At 42.7% G+C, this 27,029-nt stretch overlaps 2 protein-coding genes across 3 annotated transcripts in view; both read left to right on the top strand.

Moving 5' to 3' along the window:
• The window catches only part of LOC310994735 (heparanase-like), a 95,565-nt gene extending 68,598 nt beyond the window's left edge, over window positions 1–26,967 (top strand). The window contains exons 1-12 of one of the 2 annotated variants that reach the window (XM_083983536.1): window positions 10,071–10,642; window positions 12,194–12,312; window positions 13,195–13,335; window positions 13,424–13,597; window positions 17,489–17,660; window positions 19,704–19,751; window positions 19,889–19,982; window positions 20,855–20,961; window positions 22,161–22,275; window positions 22,387–22,511; window positions 25,074–25,223; window positions 26,636–26,967. In XM_083983536.1, the coding sequence (XP_083839662.1) occupies window positions 10,392–10,642; window positions 12,194–12,312; window positions 13,195–13,335; window positions 13,424–13,597; window positions 17,489–17,660; window positions 19,704–19,751; window positions 19,889–19,982; window positions 20,855–20,961; window positions 22,161–22,275; window positions 22,387–22,511; window positions 25,074–25,223; window positions 26,636–26,813 (1,674 nt within the window). In that variant the 5' untranslated portion in view covers window positions 10,071–10,391 and the 3' untranslated portion in view covers window positions 26,814–26,967. Of the gene's footprint in view, window positions 1–10,070; window positions 10,643–12,193; window positions 12,313–13,194; window positions 13,336–13,423; window positions 13,598–17,488; window positions 17,661–19,703; window positions 19,752–19,888; window positions 19,983–20,854; window positions 20,962–22,160; window positions 22,276–22,386; window positions 22,512–25,073; window positions 25,224–26,635 lie in introns of those variants that run through there. The other variant, XM_083983537.1, reaches the window with a different exon arrangement.
• Window positions 1,776–8,123, top strand: LOC310994750 (helicase POLQ-like). The gene is made up of 3 exons (XM_083983554.1): window positions 1,776–1,969; window positions 4,337–4,471; window positions 7,799–8,123. Exons 1-3 carry the CDS (start codon window positions 1,946–1,948, stop codon window positions 7,901–7,903), a joined length of 264 nt encoding a protein of 87 aa, XP_083839680.1. The 5' UTR covers window positions 1,776–1,945; the 3' UTR covers window positions 7,904–8,123.
• Window positions 26,968–27,029: the final 62 nt, after the last annotated feature.

Raw genomic sequence — 27,029 nt, 5'->3', positions numbered from 1 at the left:
TAGTTAGTACATTACATTATAAAGCATTAATTAACTGTTTACAGATATATTAACAATCATTATTATATTACTTAGGATTAGGAAACACATTAATTAATGTAGCCTATTAGTAAGCAGTTAATTAATGTTTACTACTCAAAGTTAGTTAATAAATTATTAAGTGATAATAAAAGTTGAATAATACAATTATTATTACTACACATTACTTTATATATTAATGCTTAATAATGTACTATTTAGTTAGTTAGTTAGTTAGTTACAGTTTATTTTGGACATGTTAAAAGAAATAAAACATAATACAGTAACGTTAATTAAGGGACCCTTATTGTAAAGTGTTAATGAAATCAAATAAATTGATTCAGATATACTCACTACATGAAATACTAAACTAAACAGCACTAAATACTAACATTAAATAAATAAATAAATAGCTCCAACAGATCGTTTTGTGGCACCTTTCATTCTGTTCCAGTTGTGACCAGTTTTATTGGCTGGATTAGATGTATTAACCCTCTGTGTGTCTCTGTGCGGTCAGAGCGCGGACGCGGCGGTGGTGGGCAGGATGTACCTGGCTCTGGTCCTGTTCTCTCTGCTGAAGGAAACCGACCTGTGGTTGGTGTCGAGTCGCTTCCAGCTGAGCCGAGGCTTCGTCCAGACGCTGCTCAGCTCCTCCTCCGCATTCTGCTCCTGCGTGCTGCACTTCACCCAGGTAACAGGCCACGCCCCCTCACAGACAGGCCACGCCCCCTCACACATAGGCCACGCCCACTCACACACAGGCCACGCCCACTCACACACAGGTCACGCCCACTCACACACAGGCCACGCCCACTCACACACAGGCCACGCCCACTCACAGACATTAGGCCCCGCCCACTCCCACACACAGGCCCCGCTGAAGGAAGGAAGGAAGGAGGGACAGAAAGAAGGGAGAAAGGAAGGATGGAGGAAGAAAGGAGAGAGAGAGGGGGGGGAGGGAGGAAGGAAGGATGGAGGGACAGAAGGAAGGGAGGAAAGGAGAGAGAGAGAGGAGGGAGAGAGGAAGGAAGGGAGGAAAGGAGAGAGAGGGGGAGGGAGAGAGGGAGGAAGGAAGGAAGGATGGAGGGACAGAAGGAAAGGAGAGAGAGGAGGGAGGAAGCAAGAAGGGGTGGAGGAACAGAAGGAAGGGAGAGAGAGAGGAGGGAGAGAGGAAGGAAGGGAGGAAAGGAGAGAGAGGTGGGAGGGAGGAAGGAAAGGAGAGAGAGAGGGGAAGGAGGGAGGAAGGATGGAAGGGAGGAAAGGAGAGAGAGAGGAAGGGAGGGAGGAAAGGAGAGAGAGAGGGGAAGGAGGGAGGAAGGAAGGATGGATGGATGGATGGAGGGACAGAAGGAAGGGAGGAAAGGAGCAAGAGAGAGGGGAAGGAGGGAGGGAGGAAGGATGGAGGGACCGAAGGAAGGGAGAGAGAGGAGGGAGGAAGGAAGGATGGAGGGACAGAAGGAAGGGAGGAAAGGAGAGAGAGGGGAAGGAGGGAGGAAAGGAGGGGGGGGGGGGGGGGGGTGGAGGGACCGAAGGAAGGGAGAGAGAGGAGGGAAGAAGGAAGAAGGGCTGGAGGAACAGAAGGAAGAGAGGAAGGAAGGACAGAAGGAAGGGAGGAAAGGAGAAAGAGGGGAAGGAGGAAAGAAGGAAGGAAGGGAGGAAAGAAGGAGCAGTAAAACAGACGGAAGGAAGGAAAACAAGAGGGTTAAAGTTAGAAAAACAGGCCCCGCCCACTCTGCGTCTGTCACTGACAGGTGTGTGTGTGTGTGTGTGTGTGTGTGTGTGTGTGTGTGTGTGTGTGTGTGTGTGTGTGTGTGTGTGTGTGTGTGTGTGTGTGTGTGTGCTGGAGGAGCTGTGGCCGTTCCGAGCGCTGCTGACCGAGCTGACCCGCCGGCTGAGCTACTGTGTGAAGGCCGAGCTCGTCCCCCTGATGGAGGTCACCGGGGTCATGGAGGTCAGTCACACGCCCCGGGGTCAAAGGTCAGAGGTCACGGAGAGACGCAGGTTTGGGTCTAGTGTTGGAGCAAGGAGAGAATCTAGTGATTGATAATCGATCGATTATTTACTGATCAGTTTCAGCTCTGATTTGATGTCGATCGTTCAGACTGGAGAGAGAAGAAACAAACCTGGTTCTGATGAAACAGAAAAGTTTTACAATCAATGAATCTGATTCTGAAACCTCTTAAACTGGAATTCTTCTGAAATTCTTCTCCAGTTTTTTCTTTGATTTTTATTGAGCTGATAGACGTTCAGACTGAGACATCAATTGATTGATCAATCAATCACCAATATTTAGATCTAGTTATTGATATTAGAAACTAGAACAAACATTTCACTTTATTTTGACTCAATAATCGATCAATACTGATCAGTTTCAGCTCTGATTTGATGTCGATCAATCAGACATGAAAGTGATGGAAACACTACTAGTTCTAATTAAACAGAAAAGTCTCATTATCAATGAATCTGATTGAAATCTGACAGATTAGATATAAACTCAATCCGCAGGTGTTCCAATAATCAATCCATCAATCAATTTTATTTATCATTTATTTATTTTTTAACAAATAAGACAAATCACTAGATCCAAATATACACAAATATTTGGATCTAACGATCATTTGAAGTCATCTGCTGCTGCTCATTTTACATCAGAGTGAAAGAGAAACTAGAACAAACATTTCACTTTATTTTCACTCAATAATCGATCAATACTGATCAGTTTCAGCTCTGATTTGATGTCGATCAATCAGACATGAGAGTGATGGAAACACAACTAGTTCTAATTAAACAAAAAAAAAGTCTCATGATCAATGAATCTGATTGAAATCTGACAGATTAGATATTAGTTGTTCATCTGCAGCTGTTCCAATAATCAATCAATTATATTTTTTATTTTTTTTAACAAATAAGACACAACTGGAATCTGTGAATTCTCCAGTTTTTTCTTTGATTTTTATTGAGCTGAAAGACGTTCTGAGACATCAATTGATCAATCAATCAATAACCAGTATTTGGATCTAGTGATTGATAATCGATCGATCATTTGAAGTCATCTGCTGCTGCTCATTTTACATCAGAGTGAATGAGAAACTAGAACAAACATCTGACTCAATAATCAATACATACTGATCAGTTTCAGCTCTGAGAGAGAGATGGAAACAAACCTGCTTCTAATTAAACAAAAAAAGTCTCATGATCAATGAATCTGATTGAAATCCGACAGATTAGATGTTAATCTGCAGATGTTCCAATAATCAATCAATCAATTTTATTTATTTATTTCTTAACAAATAAGACCAAACATCTTAAACTGGAGTCTGTGAATTCTTCTCCAGTTTTTTTTTCTTTTTTTTTTCTTTTTATTGAGCTGAAAGATGTTTGGAGACATCAATCAATCAATCAATTAATCAATCACCAATATTTTGATGATTTAATTGATTATCTTTATTTATTTATTTTTATTTTAAGAAAAGAGAGAGAAAAAAATAATGATAAATGACATCCAGAGCCCTATGTTCTACAGTCCGGTGGGGAAACGGGGGAAGAGAAGGAGGAAGAGAGGGCTGTGTGGTAGAAGGGAAGGCTGTACCAGGGGATCCTGGGGGAAGAGAGATTATGTTAAATCAAACAAGATAGAACAGAACAATACACACTAAAAGACTGCTATCCAGTGATGGTAAAATACTAAACAGTAAAACATTTACACACTCCATAATTTGCCATTAAAAAGCAGTTAAGTCTGGTTTTACAATCAGAAATGGTGATAAATGCCTGTAGTTTTAGTGTTTTTTGGAGATTGTTCCAGCCAGAGGGAGCAGAGTACATGAATGCCCTTTTACCAAACTCAGTATGAGTTCTGGGGACAGAGGCAGATAGAAAGTCCAGAGAGTGCAATCTGTATGTATGATGGGTTTGATGTGAGAGTGAGGTAGGTGCAGAGGTATGAGGGAAGTAGTCCAATAATTGCTTTATAGATGAAGATGTACCAGTGTAAAAGCCTACGTGCAGACAAAGACAGCCAGCCTACTTTAGCAAACAGAGTACAATGATGAGTGAGTGACTTACAGCCGGTAATGTTATGTATCTTAAAGCACAATGATTAATGGCATCCAGCATATGCAAAGAGGTAGAGCAGGCATTCATGTACAGTACATCACCATAATCCAACAAAGGGATAAAAGTAGCAGCAACAAGCCTTTTTTTTTAGAGACAAAAGAAAAACAAGATTTATTTCTGAAATAAAAGCCCAGTCTCACTTTTAGCTTGTATCTGATTGACAGATTGTATCTGTGTGTGTGTGTGTGTGTGTGTGTTCCAGTGTCGGGCGAAGCAGCTGTACGACGCCGGCTACAAGACTCTGACTCACCTGGCCAACGCCGACCCGGCCCTCCTGTCCCGCTCCATAGAAAACCTCTACAGGAAACAGGCCAATCAGATCGTGGCGTCGGCAAAGGTGAGGCTCCTCCCCCTCCTCCTTCATCATCATCATCATGGTGGCGGCTGTGATGTCATTAAAGGATAATAAACGGGTTTTTTTACAATCTGAACCTTATTTCTAGCATAAAATCCGATCATTTCCTCCCCCAGATAACTTTGGTGTCATTACAAGTGGTTGTGATGAAATGAGCTCCAGCCGAGAGCCGCGTATATCCGTATAATGGAGTCTACAGCAGGGCTCCAGACTCCATTTTTTGACTAGGAGCACAGTGGCCCCTAACTTAAAATTTTAGGAGCGCAAGCAGAAAATTTAGGGGCGCACACCGAAATCGACTTGCAAAGTAATTTGCACATTTCCTCTAATTTTCACTGTATTACTGATAAATACTGCATAAATGCAGAAACTATAATGTTTTAAATTCACATTTTATTGTGCAACAGTTTAAATATTGAAAATATAAAGTTAATGTTTAGGCTACACTGACCAATAACAGAACAAGTAGACACACCACTTGTGGTAAACTCATCCTAGAACAGACCCCCCCCCCCCCCCCCCCCCCCCCCCCCCTCCTTGGGGGATAAGGTGCCCTTTTTGGCCTCCTTGTCTGCTGACCCTGACTGAGCCACATGTGCACGGACTCCTCCTTGGCATACGTCTCCTTCGCTCCAAGATGTAGAGAAGAGAAACACACGTTTCTTTTCACACATTAGCCAATCACAGTGGTCATTAAAAAAAAAAAAAAATTGGCAAATTTACTGGTCGCACATGCACAAGTAGATGAAAAATTTACTCGCATTGTATCAAATTTTAGTCGCAAAATGCGACCATTTAGTCGCAGTCTGGAGCCCTGGTCTACAGGGCAGCAGAATGCAGCCTCTAAATAACACATTATCTGCAGAGAAACTCCTTCATTTCACCAATATTTAGTTCTGATAGGCTAGTGCTATTCCCCTCTGAGTCCGGGGTTATAGCTGTTATCAACATCCGGGGTCTGTAGGTTGACCTACTGACCTCTGACCTGGATGATGTCATCTCTGACCGCTGCCCGGCTCATTCTGATAATAATCATTCTGCTTCGGCATTCGGGTCCATTTTTATCTCAACTAGCCGGAGCTTTAGTGAGTCCAGGTTGAGGAGAGGAAGCCTGTGGAAGCTGAACTTCATCCAGCTGCTCATTTTGTTCTGACAGACGCAGAAACACACAGAAACGAACCGTAGCATTAGCGGTAGCAACAAGCCGCGCGGCGCTGCGCTCAGAGATGACATCATCCAGGTCAGAGGTCAGTAGGTCAACCTACAGACCCCGGATGTTGATAACAGCTAACCCCGGACTCAGAGGGGAATAGCACTAGCCTATCACAACTAAATATTGGTGAAATGAAGGAGTTTCTCTGCAGATAATGTGTTATTTAGAGCAGGGGTTCTCAACTAGTCTCACTCTGGGCTCCACATTTTCCATTGGTCATTAAGTCGCGACCCACTTTTATAGAATTCAAACTTGCTCTTTATTGAGCAAAGTGCATTTCAGAGCACATGAATGAAACTGAGGAGTTACCATGACAACTGCATGTACGGAAGTGAATAAAAAAATATCAAACTGCACAAAATGGAGACCAACAAAACGATATATTTGACTTCTAATGCATCTCTGCATTCAGAGCATATTCACAAAAGTGAATAAATATCAAATTGCACAAAATAAAGACTAGGGATGAGCGAGTACAGCATTATCTGTATCTGTATCTGTTAACCATATGAATTATCTGTATCTGTATCTGTACTCGGAGTGGGCGGGGCCTAAACCGGAAGTGGGCGGGGTTTAACCCAGAAGTGGGTCGGGTTGTCTTGAAATGGGCGAGGCTTTAACCTGCATGTTATTTTAAGCATGCAATTGACATGGGTTGATCAGAAATTGTTATAGTTATTGCTGATTAGAAAATTGTTTACAGGACAATACAACACATGCGGTTGCAATTATTAAGGAAAATGTAATGAACAAGAGTTTTCATACTCAACAACTTTTTTTTAACTTTAAATTTTTTTTAATGATCAGTGTGATTTTTCTTTTTTATTTTCTTTTATTTCCACACCAGGTGTGTGTGTGTGTGTGTGTGAGTGAGTAGCCTAAGAGAGAGACAGAGACAGCTGAGTGTCAGCTTCTCTCTGTGTATCACTCATTATTCTGTATCACTGATCATGAGAGAGAGAGGGGAGGGGGGGAGTGTAGCTTAATTTGTAATTTATACCACTACTATTTTTTATGAAATACAGCAAGAAAGTGTCAGACACTCAGTGCGTGAAGTTAAAAAACTGGTTAGAGCCAGCTGACGGTTGAAAAAAAAAAAAAACTCCGACGACCGGCAGAGAGAGAGAGAGAGAGAGAGAGAGCGTGTGGAAAAAAAAAAAAATCTCCGACAGGCAGAGACGCAACGCGAGTCGGCACCACTCCTGAACGAACCCACGTTTACCAGAACTCTACTGGTTCATAAGTAAGTAACTGAAGTAATAACAAACCTGAAGCTGAAGAAACCCTAAACATTAAGGGTAAAGACCCACGAACCTGAGAGACTGAGGGAGAGACAGAGAGAGACAGACAGCTGCTGTTCTGACACAGCAACTCACCTGCATGTGTGTAGGGGAGGGGCTGTAGCCTATCACAGAACGCAGTCAGCTACCCAATGAGGATTTTCATTCAATCTTTTTTTTTTTTTTTTTTTTCCGAGCACAGATATTGACTCGTATTACTCGTTTAATACTCGTACTCGGCAAAAGTGCTGTATCTGTATCGGATACTCGTTTCAGCCGAGTATCTGGCTCAACTCTAATAAAGACCCACAAAACAAAACAAGATTCACTGCATTCAGGCCACATTAACAAGAAACTGATATCTTTGCATTCAGAGCAAATGGAGCAAATAATAAGAAAGTGAGGAGGACCATTACAACTGCATGTGTTCACGTGTCTCGTGTGCCTTTCAAAATAAGTTATTTTTCAAAATAAAAGACATGTCCAACATCAGATGTGCATTAAATATTATTTACTTTTTTGACCAGCTGTCCACGACCCATCCAGAACGGATGTAACACTTTTGGGTCCCAACCCACCAGTTGAGAACCACTGATTTCGAGGCTGCATTCTGCTGCCCTGTAGACTCCATTATACGGATATACGCGGCTCTCGGCTGCAGCTCATTTCATCACAACCACTTGTGATGACACCAAAGTTATCTGGGGGAGGAAATGATCGGATTTTATGCTAGAAATAAGGTCCAGATTGTAAAAAAAAAAAAAAACTGTAATTATCCTTTAACTGGTGAACAGATGACGTGTGTTTGTGCTGCAGATGCTGCTCAGTGAGAAGGCGTCGGCGCTGCAGGAGGAAGTGGACGAGCTGCTGGCTCCGCCCACCGACCTGCCCACCGCCGAGGGGGCGGGGCCACACGGCTGACATCATCATCATCATCATCATCGTCAGTCAGCTGGTTTCTGGTTTTATGGTTTCATTTCCTGCTATAATGGAGACTCCAGTGACCAGACTCTTGACGATCATGGAGAACGAGGTCAAAGGTCACAGAGGTCAATTATTTATTCTGTTCATCAACCACCTGTAAATAAATAAAAACATCTGGATGAGTCGCTGTCCTTCAGTTCACACATCTGGAGCTCTGCCCGCTGCGGTTTTTAAAATAAAGACACAAAAACCATTCAGGTCGGATGGAGAAACAAATAATTTAAACATTTCTACATGAAAGTTGGTAAAATAAAAGAAAATAATATCGAAAATCAGACACATCAGGAATCTTTATGTGGAATTTTTTTTACTCCGTTCTCAAATAACTTATATTAGTAAAATATTGATGATTGATTTTCTATTTAAAAGGACAAATGAATTCCTAAAAGACAGACTCAGATGTATTTAAAATATTAATATAATTTGAATTATGTTGAGTTTTATAACGATACAAACAAAAGGGCATCATGGGTCAATCATCATTATCACTCACATTATACAATATGATACGATAAACTTTATTGTCCCGTTCAGGGAAATTTGTCTTGGACTCTGTAGCTGCGCCATAAATGCCTTGAGTGACAAAACACAATACACCTCCGCCGTACCAACCCAACAAACACAAGACATAACAGCATTGCACATAACACATATACACCTCATAAATTCACCATAGTAATAGCACTATACATTATTGCACATTAAGACAATTGTTTTTTGTATTACATGTTTTGTCAAATGTTATGTTTAAATATGTAAATGAGGCAATATCTAATGAAATATGACCTAATTTTCAGAACAGAAATCTGAACAATGGATAAAGCTACTTTCAAAATTCTTCTTGTTTTATTTTGTTGACACATTAGAGTCAGAAGTTTTTGGATATCTCTTTTTATCACTCTGTAAATGAGGAAATACTGTCACCAGCTGTTAAATAATTCACATTTCTCCATGTTTTTAGGAATAAAATGTTGTATAAATCAGGCTGTGAATGATAAATCAACAAACCCCTCAGTAAAAACCGTCAGAATATACGTAGAAAGGGATCAAAGTGGAAGGTTTGTTGTCTGTAAGAGCTGCTGAAGTGGATATTTCTAGCTCAGAGTCTGAGGAAAAACTCTTTTTGAGAAAACGACTTGTATTGTAAAATTTAATTAATTGTTATTGTCAATCCTACTTTTATAATTTGTTGCTGATACAAAGGAAATGACAATTTTAGAGAACTTTACAGTGACACCAGACTGGACATGTGTCAGACTAACTTTTGGTGAATTTAGGAGAAATTTACATATGAAAGAGACAAAATGAAGTAAAATAAAAACATTTTCTACCGTTTCTTTTCACTATTCTGAAAGAAAACATGTTAAGGAAACAAAATAGTGTAAAATCTCAAAACTGATCAGTGCATGAAGAAACAAAAAAACAATGTTGTGTCTCGCTTTAACCCTCCTCTGTGTTGTCCTCCTTGGTCAAGGAAGGATGGAGGGAAAGAAGGGAGGGAGGAGGAGGAAGGGAACAGATTGGGTCGAGGAAGGAAGAATAAAGGATGAAGGGAAAGAAGGGAGGAAGGAAGGGAAAAGAGATGGAGGAAAGAAGGAAGGGAGAAAGGAAGGAGTGGGGAAAGGTGAGAAGAGAGGAAGGAAAGGAGAGAGGGAGGAAGGAAGGATGGGGGAAGAAAGGGAGGAAAGGAGAGAGAGAGGAGGGAAAGGGGAAGGAAAGGAGAGGGAGGAAGGAAGAAGGGGTGGAGGAACAGAAGGAAGGGAGGAAAGGAGAGGGAGAGAGGAAGGAAGGAGTGATGGAGGGAAAGAACGGGAGAGAGAGGAGGAAGAAAGGAAGAAGGGGTGGAGGAACAGAAGGAAGGGAGGAAAGGAGAGAGACAGGGGAAGGAGGAAGGATGGAGGGACAGAAAGGAAGGATGGAGGAAGAAAGGGATTAAAGGAGGGAGAGAGGAGGGATGGAGAGACAGAAGGAAGGGAGGAAAGGAGAGAGAGAGGGGAAGGAGGGAGGAAGGACAGAAGGAAGGGAGGAAAGGAGAGAGAGCGGGGAGGGAGGGAGGAAAGAAGGAGCAGTAAAACAGATCGGGTCAGTCTGACAACAAGAGGGTTAAAGTTACAAAAACAGAAACATTCCGCTCCATTGTGTGTGTGTGTGTGTGTGTGTGTGTGTGTGTGTGTGTGTGTGTGTGTGTGTGTGTGTGTGTGTGTGTGTGTGTGTGTGTGTGTGTGTGTGTGTGTGTGTGTGTGTGCGCGCGTCTCTTTGTGTGTGTGTGTGTGTGTGTGTGTGTCTCTTTGTGTGTGTATGCGTGTGCATGTGAAGCCGCTCCTGTGTGATCCCAAAAGGAGAAGCGCGTGCCCGACGGTAAACAGACCTAGTAACGTTACAGGAAGTTGCTCACGTGCAGCTGGAGCAGCAGCAGCAGTCAGACATGGTTCACCTCGCGCCGCTGCAGCTGCTTCTCCTGGTCTGGCTCGTGTCGGTCCGGACCCACGGGATTCGGACCCGGACCGGGACCGGTGGAGGAACAGGACCACCAGAACCAGTGGACTATAACGGCACCGTGACCGTGGCCGTGACCGTGGACTTGTCCTCCGTGACGCACCGGGTGGATCCTCGCTTTCTGTCCGTCACCATCGATGCGAGTCTGGCCACGGAGGAGAAGTTCATGTACCTGCTGGGGTCGGTGTGTGTGTGTGTGTGTGTGTGTGTGTGTGTGTGTGTGTGTGTGTGTGTGTTAATGAAGCAGCTTTTCCTTCTTCTTGACTGTCTAAATCCTGTAACCGGAGCTCCGTTGATCCTCCGGTTAAATCCAGCCACTCTGTCCGCAGATCAACGCTCAGGGCGCGGCCACAGGTCCGACTCATCCCCGGGGCTGCGCTCCGAGAACCGGGATGATGATGATACACAGACACAAAAGAGACAGTTAAGATGTAGCTAATAGAGACAGTAGAGGGGGTAGAGACGCAATAGAAACAGTAGAGACAGAAGCAACACTAGAGTAGAGACATAAAAGACAGTTGAGACACAGTTAAGATGTAATGGAGACAGTAGAGACACAGTAGAAACAGTAGAGACAGAAGCAACACTAGAGTAGAGACAGCGGCAGAGTAGAGACATAAAAGAGACAGTATAGAGACACGATTGAGACATAAATAGACACAGTGGAGACACAATCGAGACAGTAGAAACACAGTTGAGATAAAGTAGAGAAACAACAGAGGGAGTAGAGACATAATAGAAACAGTAGAGACGGAGTAGAGTAGAGACAGTAGAGACGGAAGCAACACTAGAGTAGAGACAGCGGCAGAGTAGAGACATAAGAGAGACAGTAGAGTAGAGACAGAGTAAAGTAGAAACAGTAGTAGAGACAGCAGCAGAGTAGAGACAATTGAGACACAGTTAAGATGTAATAGAGACAGTAGAGACACAGTAGAGGGGGTGGAGACACAATAGAAACAGTAGAGACAGAGTAGGCTAGTGGCAGCAAAGTACAGACATAATAGAGACATAGAGACACAGTAAAGATTTAATAGAGACAGTAGAGACACAATCGAGATACAGTAGAAACACAGTTGAGATACAGTAGAGAAACAACAGAGAGAGTAGAGACACAATAGAAACAGTCGACAGGAGTAGAGACATAATGGGGACAACCGGGATGATGATGACACCAATCGATCAATCAACCAACCAGTGGAGCTCTGTTCACTCATGTAGCCTATCGATCAGTCTGTGGATTGTTGTTTGTTTTCATCACCGATCAATCAGCTGGATCAGAAGAGAGGCGTTCAAATGACAAAAAAAACAACCAAAAAACAGTTTTATCTCCTTTTTTAATCAATAATTGAACTCATCATTACACAGATTATTGATTTTCTGTTAAAATTGAATGTTTAATGAGTCAGATGTGAAGTGAAACAAAGGTTAGAAAGAAAAAAACAACAACTTTAAACCAAAGAGACTTGATGTTTTTCCACTTTATTGAGTTTTAAAAATCTAAATTTAACGTCACAGTGATTTGATTCTCCCTTAATGTGGAAATGAAGTCACATTTAAAGTCACATGTTCAGTCAGAATGAAAACATTCAGAGTGAAAGTCGTTGTCTTTAAAAAACAAAACAAAGGTCATCATCTCATATTGATAATAATAATAATGAGGATAAATCCCACTGTTTTAGTTTGTTCTTTAACTCATCATCATCGTCGTCGTCATGGTTTTGTGGTCTCCAGGTCTCCTAAGTTGAGGGCGATGGCTCGAGCTCTGGCTCCAGGTTTCGTCCGGTTCGGAGGAACCAGACAGGACTTCATGGTGTTCAGCCCCCAGAGACGCAGCTCAGGTCTTCACTCAGGTAACCAGCAGCCCATCGATCGGCACGATCAATAATATTGAAAGGTTATTGTGTGATCAGATTTTAAAAAGCTCCTCCAAACACAACTTTTATGTATTTGACTCGTGTTTATGGATAAAAACTCTGAGCTCAGGTGTTGTGACTAGATAGATAGATAGATAGATAGATAGATAGATAGATAGATAGATAGATAGATAGATAGATAGATAGATATAACTTTATTCATCCCGAAGGAAATTATTCGGCCAGGCCGCTCCAGAGGAAGATAATTAGTTAAAGCAGAAGTAAGCGGAATGTTTGTGTTAATAAAAGTCTTAGTTATATCTTCCGACAGCAATCACTTCTATAGAGTGTTTGGTCTGAAACACGGGTCTGTCAGTCACTCTGCTCTGCTGTAAGCCGAGGAGAAAACTTTCCTTGTATCCTACAACCTTTATCCAATGAGGAGAGAGAACGGCATAAAGGGGCGGTCCTCTCTGTGTGTGCAGCCAAGGGATGCGCGTGAATGTGGTGACGTAGGGACGAGGGCGGGGACTGCTAACTCCATCGGCTGACAATGAGTTGGCCAAAACGACCGGATCGCTTACTTCTGCTTTAATGTTTCAATCTACATTTTGTAATAACCAAATTATAAGTATAATTTGATATGACCAAGACACCTAAAAACAAAAACACGGCCGTTTTCATTAATTTACAAGCAAGTGGGCAACACACATACATTGGAGTGAATGAGTTTTCTGGGCGCTTTTGCAATACCCATATCCTGCCACTCGGGGCGCAAAACCCTTACCACGGGAGTCAATGGTGGTGTCGTTACTCTCTTTTCCAGTGCTCTAGTTGTGACTAAAAGGCCCCGCCCCCTTTCCTTCCCTCTTCCACCAGCCCCTTTGGCCCCGCCCACCTGCGACCACCTGCTGCTTCCCCATTGGCTGGAGTGGCGTCTGACGGAGGCATGGACTCAGCAGCAGGAGGCGCTGCTGAAGGAGGAGCTGCAGAGGAAATACAGGAGGGTCAAGTTCACAGGTACCAGTCTGTCTCCTCCTCCTCCTCCTCCTCCTCCTCCTCCTCTGTTGCCGCGGTAACAGCAGCAGCCTCTCCGTTTCCCCCCCAGAGACCACGGTGGACCTGCTGCACGACTTCGCCAACTGCTCGGGGCTGCAGCTGATCTTCGGCCTCAACGCGCTGCTGCGGACGCCGGCCAACGTGTGGAACGGCTCCAACGCCCGGACGCTGCTGCAGTACGCCGAGTCCAGAGGATACAGGATGCACTGGGAGCTAGGCAACGGTACGGAGGCAAAACACACACACACACACACACACACACACACACACACACACACACTGCCCTGACGTCACTGATCAGAAGAGTCAAAGTTAATACAGAGTCTGAGAACAACTTCCTCATGTTTTATGAACAAATAGTCAGTTTATTGATACGTTTTTAATGAAACATACATTTACATACAAATTTAATCACATACAATGTGACGCCACCGACAAAAACAAACAAGAAAAGGGTTCAAAACAAAACAAGGATGTAAACGTACAAACATTAAATTGACAGTTAGGATACTACTACATCAAACTTACATTTCTTACATTTATTGTTTTGTTTTTCTACCTTGTCTCGATTTGTTGTGATTCTTTTTTTCTATAAAGAAATTTGTAGAGAAACAGAAGAGACATAATAGAGACTGTAGAGACACAGAGGAGACAGAGTAGAGACAGAAGGGACAGAGTGGAGAGAGTAATGACACAGTAGAGACAGAAGAGAGACATAATAGAGACAGTATAGATAGTTGAAAGAGACAGAAGAGCCAGTAGAGACAGTTTAGACACAATAGACAGTGTAGAGACACAAAAGAGTAAGTAGAGACACAGAGGAGACAGAGTAGAGACAATAGAGACATAGAAGAGACAGAGTAGAGAGAGTAATGACACAGTAGAGACAGAAGAGACATAATAGAGACAGTGTAAGAGCCATTTTGCCCTTTTATTTGGTGTTTATTTTTGGTGTTTTATTTTGGTAGATTTTTGGTTGTTACTTCCGCTCATACAGGAAGTGATGTCAAGCACTACGGGTCACGAGGGGTTATTTGATTGAGACGAACAAGCCACAGGTGTGGTTGATGGAGCACACGTTTTCTTTACCGTGACATGGCGTGACAGTACTGTAGTTAAGTTATTTTGTGGAAATAAATCAGCTTTTGAGTTAACATTGAAACCTTGGTTTGGAATGGTTTTAATTGCATTAATTTATTTATTTGTCCGCGAATCCTTAAAAAGTCTTAAATTCATGTATCTAAAATTAAGGCCTTAAAAAGTATTACATTTATTAGAAAATTCTAAGATGGTCCTAAATATATAATATATAATACACAGCATCATAAAATATGTATGCACTTTAACTTTTATATGAAATAACAGGGTATCCGCGGGGTCTTAAAAAGTCTAAAATGTGAAAATCTAAATGTTAGGTCTTAAAATGTCTTAAATTTGTTGAATTATTGTGTTCAAGTCTTAAATAATTTTAGACAGGTCTTACATTTTCTTATGCCCACCATGGGCGAACATTTCACTCGCATTTGCCCCTAAAAAAAAATACATGTGTGAACCGGGAGAATCACAAAAAAGAAAGAGCACAACCTGCGATTGGTCAAAAACTACAAATCCCACAATCCTCTGGCCTCAACAGTAACAGTAGTTAGTGTAAGTGAGGGAGAGTGGAGCTGTAGGTGGAAAGAGGAAACAACGCCACGTCTGGTCCTGTTCTATGTTGTTCGTTCACACCGTCACCGTTTATTCGTTACGTCCGCGGTGTAAAAGGCCGTGACGCAAAGACGCGATTAGGCGCGAGACGCGATTAGGCGCGAGACGCGGTAAACGCGACTTTTTTTTTTTTTGCGACGCTACAACCGATTCTTTTATGGCGACGGGACCTTCGCGTCTTCGTCCTTTTCATCGTGTTTGGCGGGAAGACCCGCAAGGGGCTTCCCGCCAAACACGAGGAACGCTTTTTTTTCGCTCGAGCTTTGACGCGCGACCAAACGCGAGATACGCGAGATTTGCGATTTATCGCTCGTTTGGACTGGTCTCAAAAAAATTCACTTTTTTTTTTTTTTTTTTTTTTTAATGTCAAAAAATTCACGAGCCCGCCCATTTTCACTACAACAACATTTTTTTTCTTTTTTTGGGGCATTTATGCCTTTATGGATAGTAGGCTACAGTAGACAGGAAACGGGAAGGCAGAGAGAGGGGGAATGACACGCAGTAAATGGCTCTAACCACTACGCCACGCGACGCACCACTACAACAACAACATTTCTGCTCTCACCAACCATGGTTGAGGTCACAACGCTGCTGTAGCTGCTCTGGAAGTCCGAGACGCCGCCGTCGCTTCTGCTCCGAGACACGAGTTCCAGCTGATTGGATTTAATGAAGAAGCAGCACAGAGTCAGGTGAGCAGAAGCAGCACAGAGTCAGGTGAGCAGAAGCTGCACAGCGTCCTGCTGTGCTACCGGAGCTTGATATGGAAAAAAAATAAACAAACCGCCAGGCGCACGTCGCGGTGGAGAGAACAGCTGAGTTTTCCTCCTCCAGCTGATCTGTGATCTGTGGTGAAGACGTACAGAGACCTGCCACAGTGTCACGGTGCATTAATATAAACTCTGTCCTCTGTCTGACTGTCCTGACTGTCCCTGAACACCACACAGAGACAACATGGAGCTGTGTGACAGGTTGAGTTTTATTTATCATGATAATTAATACATACTTAGTAACAAGCCTGTAAGTTCAACACATCAGATTATGCTACTGTGATTTAACTAGCCTAGTTAAATAAAAAGATGTAGTTTAATACCATAATATCTAGGGGTGACCAAAGGCCAATGTGTTTACCTCATGTGTCAAATATTGTCTGCAGGCGGAGACGCTCAGAGAGAAAGTGTGTGTATGTTCTTGTCTTTTACCTCAAGGAGATTAAAGTAGTGTCTGTTTCCACTTTGAAAACGCCAACTTACCCTCCGAGTAGAGAGAGAAGGGACAGAGTAGAGACAATAGAGACACAGAAGAGACAGAGTAGAGACAGTAAAGACAGAGGAGAGAGAGTAATGACACAGTAGAGACAGAAGAGACAGAGTGGAGACAGTATAGATAGTTGAAAGAGCCAGTAGAGAACAACTTCCTCATATTTTATGAAGCAAACAATCAGTTACAATTGATAAGTTGTTGTTATTTTATTTTATTTTATGAAACAGACATGTACATACAGTATAAATGTAATAACAATGTGACGCCACCAACCAGAACAAACAAACTAAACAAAACAGAAAAAGGTTTAAAACAAAACAAGAAGGATGTAAACATACAAACATTAAATTGACAGTTACTACTTCATCAAACTTTAATTTTTCCCATTTATCGTTTTTCTAACTTGCCTCGATTTGTTGTGATTTTTTTTTCCACTTCGCACTTTATATAAAAATAAAAAAATAAAAAATCTAATTCAAGTTCCTGTTTGATTTGGCCTTGAATATAAATATTGACTTAACTGATAAGTTGGTTTACTCCGTCCCCTCTCGGGAAATTCACTTCCGCACGTTTGTCCACAGATACAGAACGCCCCAACACATAACAGCATCACATTTACATAAAGATACTTAAAGATACATAAAGATGATCAATAATCAATACCTGCAGCTCTGGTTTTATTGGTTAGTTCAGTTCAGCGTCTCAGAAACAGAAGTCGACGTCTCTTCAGTTCATCAGATTGAAAATGAAACCACGCGATTGTTCTCAGAACAATAATAATGAATCTGTCAGATCACTAATTGAGTCATTGATTAACTGATAAATGTTAATCAGTGACTCACATGACAAACAAGAACCAAACTGGGTCAAAGTGACAGAATCAGTTTAAATCTCCTGTTAATAATAATATAATAATAATAAACCCGTTTCTTCTTTCTTCTGCTTCCTCTTCTTCATAAACTCTTGTAACGTGACAGATTCTGTGTGTTGTTGTTTCACTTCCGTCCTGAGGCGTCCGTCGTCTCATAAAAATGCCACACAGGAAGTTGTTTGATGTTTCTGTTGCTAGGTGACGGGCGGCTGACTCATGTGTGTGTGTGTGTGTGTGTGTGTGTGTGTGTGTGTGTGTGTGTGTGTGTGTGGTCAGAGCCCAACAGCTTTGAGAAGAAGGCCGGCGTGCGCGTGGACGGCGTCCAGCTCGGTCGGGACTTCGCTCGTCTCAGAGAGATGATGTCACAGTCGCAGCTGTACCGCGGCGCCGGGCTGTTTGGACCCGACGTGGGACAACCCAGAGACCACCGCGTGGACATCCTGGAGGGGTGAGAGGACAGGGGGGGTCAGGGGGGCAGGGGTCAGAGGTCACACACACTGAAACCTGTGGAGCTGCTTGGATCATAAGAGTCAAGTAGAAACTGAAGTAGAATCACTGAGACAAGTGATGCATAACTTCCAGTGGCGAAAGTTGTCTGCTACGGGCCCTAATGCAAAAAAAAATTTGCGGGCCCTATAATAATAACGGGGGGGGCGGTGTTAGGCTGTAGCATAGGCTACTCCTGTGTGGAGCGTGTGTGGCGCTGTAGCGCTGCCACACATAAACACTAAAGACAGAGAAGAAGACGGGAAGTCCCCGCTGTATTCAAACTCAGACATGGATTAAATGTTGACAGGGAGTTGTGTCAGAGTTAATATGACGATCAGTGATGATTAAACAGGTGTGATTCAGCCGCAGTGTCTGAGCGACCCGACGGTAGTCGGCCTTTGTTGTTGTTACGTTCATAGACTGTGTCGCTGCTGCAGCGGTGTGTGTGTGTGTGTGTGTGTCTCAGGTTACAGGTATAGACTGTAAAAAGAAGGTTACAGGTAGAGCGGTGTGGGGCATGACATCGTTTCAGAAAAAAAAATCCGTTTTGGGCGTCCAGACTGGGGCGGCGTTTTCAGATTTTCCCACTCTGGGACAGAAATACAAAAATACCGTTTTAACCCCCCCCCCCCCCCCCGAAAACGCCGTCCGTCTGGACGCGATGCCGATCTGATAAAGTAGCCTATTTATCCAGATTCAAAAAAGCCGTATCTGTCTGGACCGGGGCCCTGAGTGAGTGACAGCGCTGTCCACTGTCTCGCTGCTGAACGTGTCACTGCTCATGAGAGAGACAGAGAAAGAGACAGGGAGAGACGGTCAGGGACGGCGCTGCGCCGCCGCGCTGCCGACAACAGGAGAACTGTCCTGTCACCGTATGCCCGCGCGCATGTTCATAATCCAGAATAACGTTAATGAATTACAGTAATTATGTAAAAGCCAAGATGATTTAATACAGTAGCCTATACCACCAATTGATACTTCTTTTTTTTTATGTTTTATTATTATTATTATTTTATTTTTTACCGTTCACCGCGGGCCTTTTTTGGCCACGGGCCCTAATGCAACGGCATTACTTGCATTAATGGTACTTTCGCCACTGATAACTTCATTAACTACAAGTGTCCAACCTGAGAGAGAGACACAGTAGAGACACAATTGAGACACAGTAGTGACTAGACTTGTAGTCAAGACTGCCTAATCTGAGACCAGACACTACCAAGACCAAGACTAGTTCAGCTCGAGACCGAGACCGAGACCAAAAAAAAACAAAAAACATAAAATAGTTTTGCTATTTTGCTTGAGTTGTAGAACATAAGCACCATACTGGGTTCAGCTGCTTAGTGTATGAGATTGTATTATTTCAACTACAGGCACAACAATACAGAGACAGTACATGTCTTGTGTGTGAACTCACTATAAATGTTTTCATCAACTGGCTGAGATCAAATATGTTGCAACTGCATGACCAGTATTTCTACACTATTAGAGGATTGACTCTTGAGTGCTGTTAAGGACTGACATGACTATTCAATTAACTAGTCCCAAAGTCATCTAACAAAATAACAAGCCTCCAACACCACCCTGCACCTCAAACAAGGTCTAATAAATGGGAAATATGTTACTGATGTAAATTGTATCTGCATCTGTGTCACAAAATGCGAGTGATTGACCACTTGAAGTCGGCGTATAAATAATGATACAAAAAAAAACCCAAGCATGCCTGCCTGAATATTAAATCCCTTAGAGACCCGCTCCGCCAGTCCGAGACATTGCGAGACCGAGAGACCCGAGACCGAAACGAGACCGAGACCAAAGACTGTCGAGGCCGTGACAAGACCAAGACCACAAAGAAGTGGTCTAGAGAGCTACAAGTCTAGTAGAGACACATTAGAGACAGTTGAGACACAGTAGAGACACAAGACACGTAGTAGAAACACAGTAAAGATGTAAGTATGTGTGTAAGTAGAGACAATAGAAACAGTAGATTCTCTGTCTCCTGCAGGTTCCTTCAGACCGGAGCTGAGGCCGTCGACGCCGTCACCTGGCACCAGTGAGTTCACCTGAGTGTGTGTGTGTGTGTGTGTGTGTGTGTGTGTGTGTGTCTGTGTGTGTGTGTGTGTTGACCTGAGGTCGTGAGCCCTAAGCCCCGCCCCCTCTCCCCCTCTCCTCCTCATCTCGTCTCCATAGTTACTATGTGAACGGCAGGGACACGTCTCTGGAGGACTTCCTGGACCCGGAGGTTCTGGACACGCTGATCCTGAAGACCAACGAAGTCCTGGAGGTAACCACACACACACACACACACACAGACACACACACACACACACCTGCTTCTGTGTGTGTGTGTGTGTGTGTGTCAGTGGTGTAGTCTAATGTTTTGTAGTGGGTATAACTATAACTAACTAAATTGACACAAATTAGACCACGGACCCCCATTGAAGCAAATACCAGAAATACACAAACAATCAATGTACGTTTGAATTAGGCGTACAATACATAAAAGATTATTGAGAAATTTCTGGAAAAAAAGTGGTATAATTCCTCCAAAAAAGTTGAAACATTTCTAGAAAAAAGTGGTAAAAATTCTCACACAAAAAACAAAACAAACATGTTTCTTTTTTTTTCTTTTTTTTTGAAAAAAGTGGTAAAATTGTGCAATTTTTTCCTTTTAGAAAAATCTGGTAAAATTTCTCAGAAAAAGTGGTAAAATTTCTAAAAATTTTAGAACAAACTAGTAAAATTTCACAAAGAAATTCTAGGAAAAGTGGTAAAATGTCAAAATCAAAGAAAAAAAATTAAAACAATAATTAGCCTAAAAAAGTAAAAAAAAAAAAAAAAGAAGAAAATTCTAGGAAAAAGTGGTAAAATTTCAAGATAAAGTTGGGGACCCCCTTGAACCCTGTCAACCCCCCCACTTTGAGAAACACTGACATTTACTTTAGTTAGATAGTTTAGTTGTACTGGGTGAAGTATTTATGCATTTAAAGTGGGTGTACTGAGTGTACCTGAGTATCACATAGACTACACCACTGTGTCCAGATGTTGAGGTGTTGAGGTGTGTGTGTGTGTGTGTGTGTCCAGATGTTGAGGTGTGTGTGTGTGTCCAGATGTTGAGGTGTGTATCTCTCTCTGTGTGTGTCTGTCCCGGTCCAGAAGGTGGACCAGGTCTCTCCGGGGAAGGCCGTCTGGCTCGGTGAGACCAGCTCCGCGTACGGAGGAGGAGCTCCAGGTCTGTCGGACACGTTCGCCGCCGGGTTCATGTGAGTCCACCAGAGTCCACAACCAAGACCAGACTAGACCGGACCAGACAAACCATTTCAGACTAGACCAGACCAGAACCAAGACTTGGTCAAACTCACTCGTCTGCACCTCGATTACAGACCACAGTGTGGTTTTCCTCACAGCATCATTTAAAGGAATAGTTCTAGTTCTAATTCATGCTGATGAATACTCCGGAGTAGTTTTTTATTCCTCAAAGTGCATCTGGAGACCCGGGAGGCCGGTTCCTAGTCCAACCAAAACTTTATATTATATAAGAGTCAATAGCGTCTGACACAAAAACGTCCATAAAACTACAGAAAAACCATTTAATATTCCTCCACACTGCTCGTCCGCTCTCACGGTCACGCATGAACGCAAGAGCGCACAGCAGGCAAATTCAATCCAGGACTGTTTAGGCTGTAAAAATGTCCTAAATGACGTTGTTTGGAGTAAACTCTGGACTATCTCCCTTCAGGACACTTGGATTGCAGTGGACGAGCAGTGTGGAGGAATATTACATGGTTGTTGTGTAGTTTTATGGACGTTTTTGTGTCAGGCCCTATTACTCTCATATAAAGTTTTGGTTGGACTAGGAACCGGCCTCCCGGGTCTCCAGATGCACTTTGAGGAATAAAAAACTATTCCCGAGTATTCATCAGCATGAGGGTGAGTCCATAATGACTGACCAATGAATTTCATTTTTTGGTGAACTATTCCTTTAACTCACATGAAAGAACAACAACAGTCTCAGCTCAGATCAGTGGTCGCTGTTGTCGCCGGTTTGATTCTCGTGTCAGAACAGAAATCATGTGGGGTCAAAGGTCGGAGGGTTTTATTATTGATGATGATCAAACACGTTCACACTTCCTGTTTTTAAATTCACACGACGCTGGAAACAGGAAGTGGTGACGGACCGACTCATCTGACTGATTCATTCACTCATTCATTTTAGTTCTAGTTTTTATTTTCATGATGAGTGGTCGTGTCTCCAGGGCGACCGGAGGAGGTTTTTAGTTTCACTGTGAGAACGAGGTGAAGATCTAATTAACGTGATCTGGTTAACTCATTACCCATCAGCCCCTGGTCCCATGACACACCCTAACCACTTATACTCTAATGTGTGTGTGTGTGTGTGTGTGTGTGTGTGTGTGTGTGTGTGTGTGTGTGTGTGTGTGTGTGTGTGTGTGTGTGTGTGCAGGTGGCTGGATAAACTGGGTCTGGCGGCTCGGCTGCGTATGGACGTGGTGATGCGTCAGGTGCTGGTTGGTTCTGGTTTCTATCACCTGGTGGACGACGACCTGAACCCTCTGCCTGTGAGACACACACACACACACACACACACACACACACACACACACAGGCTCAGACAGTGACGTGTGTGTGTGTGTGTGTGTGTGTGTGTGTGTGTGTGTGTGTGTGTTCAGGACTTCTGGCTGTCCGTCCTCTACAAGCGCCTGGTTGGACCGGAGGTGCTGAAAGTTTCCAGGGACAGTGAACGCAGCAGCAGCAAACGAGTCAGAGTTTATCTGCACTGCAGCAACAGCAACAGGTTCTGATGTTGTCCACCACGGTCCTGTCCTCCTCTCTGTCTCTTTGTCTCTGTCTTTTGACTCTGTCTTTTTGTCTTTGACTCTCTGTCTCTTTGTCAATTCAATTCAATTCAATTCAATTAGCTTTATTGGCATGAACAGAAACCTGTTGTTGCCAAAGCACTGCACAAACCACTCACAAATACATTTCAATATACAGGGTATCCGCTGGGTCTTGAAAAGTATTAAAAGGTGATAAATCAATTTTGGAAAAATTAAGACCCTTAAAAAGTATTAAAACGTCTTTTCACAACTTTATAAAGTCTTAAATTTTGAAGGTATTTTTTCTGAATTAGCTGTCCAAGAGTTTGAGTCCTAAACAACATTGTAAAAGTGTGTGAATTTATTCATTTTATTAAAAAACAAAGATGAACCGGTACATAAAATAGAAAAGAAGATTGTTGTTTTTGTTTTTTGAGTGGCGCAATGTTTTTTTGTTTTGTTTTTTGATCAAATTTGTCTTTGATTTATTATCCCAGCCTATTGTGAATTCTGTTGTATCTCGTGGTCTTTAGTCTTTATCACAAACTAGAACTGTTAGTACGTTAAAAGTGTCATTGATGTAAATGGTCACAGCTTGAAGTGGCGGTGAGGTTTTAAAAAGTATTGAGAAGGTCTTGAAAAAGTCTTAAAAAGGTATTAGAATTAACTAGATTCCTGTATAAACCCTGATATAACATATATACAGTACATATACACATCTCAATATTCAATAACAAATAAACAATATTTCATACAAACCACATCACAATAGAATTTAGTACAATCAGGTACAAATAATGGTGTTAAGATGTTAAAGAGTCCCTCAGGCTGTGGCAAGCAGTTACATACCTGGCTGCCAGAGGAGCTGCTGTCCCTTCTCCTAGCAGGACTGACATCTTCTCCTCTGGTGTTAGTAGGTGGAATCTTTTGATTAGCTTAGTTATTTCTTTAAAGTGAGAGTCTCTTATTAAAGACTATCTCTCACAGTGGAGCAGGAAGTGCATCTCTGTCTCTATCTCTCCTGTGGAGCAGTGAGCACATAGCCGCTGCTCTCTGGGCAGCCATGTCTGTCGGTGTCGTCCTTTCTCTACAGCCAGCTGGTGGTCACTCAGCCTGTACTTGGTCAGGATCAGTCTTTGTTTTATGTCTCTAACAGAGTGGAGGTATTCGGCCAATTTATATTCTCTGTTTAGAGTTAAATAACAATTTAGTCTGCTTTGAGTTTTTCTTTTCTTTTCCCAATATTCTAAATATAAATCTTTTGATTGATTAATGATAATTTTTATTCTCTGGTGTTTTGAGGCTGAGCTGATGGGAGCCAGGTTACTGAGTTTCTCCATCAGCTGAGTGAGGGGGCTGTTTTCTGGGTTCAGCTCTTGGGTTTTTAATGTTTTAACTCTTTCGCGACCATTGACGAGTAAACTCGTCACAGCCTGCCGAACGTTCACGACCATTGACGAGCAAACTCGTCAAAACCGTTTTTTTACAGATTACGATAATAGACACTCTGAGGGACCCTGTGTGTGAATATGGTTCCTCTGATATGTAAAACTGTTTTAAACTAAAACCAAAACATAATGTTTTTTATAAACTGTGTGATCTTGGTTTTGTTTGAGTAATCGTTCTCCTTGAATGCTGCTCTGGGGACAGCGTGCAGCGCTGTGCGGCTGTCGGCTACAGTGTTGCGACTTTCTCGCTGAATCTGGCGACTTTCCAAACCCTCTTTTGACAAAAGCGACCGACGACAAATCTGGCGAGTTTTTCCGGTGTTGTTTACAAACGTTTCTGCTTTGGAGACTCGGATCTGAAAGCCGGTTATCTCTGCTGTTTTCACGGCGCTGTGCAGCGGAGCGGGCGCTGAGCAGCGGGTGCTGTGACCGGCCGCCCCCCGCCACAGAGCACCCACCGGCGGCCAGTCACACTGCAGTGTCACGGAGCTGCTGCGCTGCGGCCAGAGACCCACACCGCTGCACCGCTGCTCTCCACGCTGCCACACCCCCCAGATTTACCTACAAATATATTTATTTAGCCGTAGAAATGATTTGGGAGACGCCACACTGCAGAGAACCGGTAAAATGAGCAGATTGCCACTTGACACAAAAGCGCGTTTTTCTCTGAAACTAGAGCGGGAGCTCCGTTTTTGGAGAAACCCAGCTCTCTTCTCCTCCTTCGTACTCACGAACGAAACGGCGGAGAAACTCGCCGTTTTTTCGAGAAGCACGTTGTAAAGTCACTCTTCAACCAAGTGCAGACCGTTTGTTTCTAGGTAACGTACATAGTTCGGTTCGACGTGAGATAAAAGGTAAACAAATAGCCAAAAACATGTGGTCCTGAGCGGATGTGCTGAGGAATTAGTGTGGTCGCGAAAGAGTTAAAGGGAAGTGTGTCTTTTGGGCTACTATTTAGATGGTTCCAAAATGTCATTGCCCGTTTGACTTGACTCTCTGTCTCTTTGTCTCTGTCTCTTTGTCTCTTTGACTTTGTATCTGACTCTTTGTCTCTGACTCTATCCGTCTCTGTCTCTGTCTGTGTCTGTGCAGCTACCGACCGGGCGCCGTCACCCTGGTGACCATGAACCTCGGCCGGAGGACGTCCAGGGTCTCGTCCCCCTCCCTGGTGTCGTCCAGCAGCACAGTGGAGGCCTTTGTCCTGCAGGGGGAGACGCCGGGGGACGAGGGGCTGTACTCCAGGTGTCCACAGCGTCTCAATGAACCCATTCTCTCCCGGTCACACGAACGTCACGCGCTCTCACTCACTAACTGAATCACTGACTCAGGATCAGATTCACAGGAAGTAGAGAACCATCAAGTTTAATCTGTTCAGTTCGACTGGATTTCTGATCATTAAATGGATCAGAATCATAAATACTTTATTGATCCTGCATAGGAACAACTCTGTATTTTACATAGATACTATATGTAGAGCTGCAACAATGAATCAATTAATCGCACAATAATCAATTATTAAATTAATCGTCAACTATTTTGATAATCTAATCAGTTTGAGTGTTTTTTTTAACAAAAAAAAGTCAAAATTCGCTGATTTCAGCTTCTTAAATGTGAATATTTCTGGTTTCTTCTCAAACAAGACATTTGAGGACGTCGTATGGTGGTTTGAGAAACACTGATTGATATGTTTTAACATTTTTTTTTACATTTTATTCAACAACTAATCGCTTAATCAACAGATTAATCGATAATGAAAAGTAATAATTTTTTGCAGCTCTAGATATATGACAATAATAACCTCCCCATGATCAAAATATAGATTAATTTAAAAAAAACTTAAATATATACACAAACCTGATACCTCGGAAAAAATGAAGAGACCACTTCAAAATTATGAGTTTCTCTGGTTTTACTATTTATAGGTGTTTGTTTTATTCTAGAAACTACTGACAACATTTCTCCTAAATTTAAAATAAAAACATTATCATTCAAAGCATTTATTAGCAGGAAATGACAACGGGTCAAAATAACAAAAAATATATTATTAAGTCTTTTCAGACCTTGAATAATAATAATGTAAAGAAAACATGTTCAAATTCGTTCCTGAACAACACAACAGGAATATTTTAATTTAGGAAAAGTTTATAAATCAATTTTGGTGGGATAATGTCAGTGTTTAGTCCCAGCAGTGGTTTTTATTTATAATCTTCCTGTAAAATCAGATGTGGTTCAGGTATCGAACACCTCGTCAGTGTCTCATTAAGCAGAATGAGTTGTGTTTGTGTTTTAAATTGAGTGTCATACATGTAGAGATGCTTTTTAAGAAACATTGGAGTTGTGTGTGTATATATATATACTGTATTATAGATTATAGACTAATATATAGAGAGACTTTAACTAAACCCTGTCAATAATAACCAACATATACAGAGTTCATATTCACCTGCAATTTACAGTTTTCACAGTTTGTTAATTATAAAGTGGAAACTGTCCAGGGATCGATTGATTGATAGATTGATCAGATAAGATAAGACAAGATAAGAGTGACTTTATTAAACCCCAAAGGAAAATTAATTTGTCAGCTCATCTACCATTTGCAGAAGAAAGAAGTTAAAGAATAATCAATGAACACGTTCTTATTTCCTGTGTCTCAGGTCAGTGAGGCTGAACGGCCGCCTGCTGGCGATGCTCGACGACCACACCCTCCCCGACCTGTCCGGCGCTCCCCTGCCTCCGGCCGAGCACCTGCAGCTCCCCGGCCTCTCTCTCGCCTTCTTCGTGTTCCCGGACGCCCGGGCCGCCGCCTGCCGTCGCCATGGAGACCTGCGATGACGAGCCAACAGGAGGTGGAGGTGGAGGTGGAGGGGGGGAAGCTGTTCATCACTGGATCAGAAACACTGACGACGCTGCTGCTGCTGCTGCCGGTTCCTCATGTACAGAGAGTTTTGTCAACCGTTTGGTTTCTAATAAAGTTTTTCTACGCCTGTTCACGGACTCGGACTCGTGTGATTTAAAGCTGAAATGCACCATGGGAAACGTAGGCAACCT

This window comes from Trachurus trachurus (genome assembly GCF_905171665.1).
Source record: "Trachurus trachurus genome assembly, chromosome: 12".
In the NCBI taxonomy this organism is placed as follows: domain Eukaryota; kingdom Metazoa; phylum Chordata; class Actinopteri; order Carangiformes; family Carangidae; genus Trachurus; species Trachurus trachurus.
This window is presented reverse-complemented; position numbering and strand designations above follow the sequence as displayed.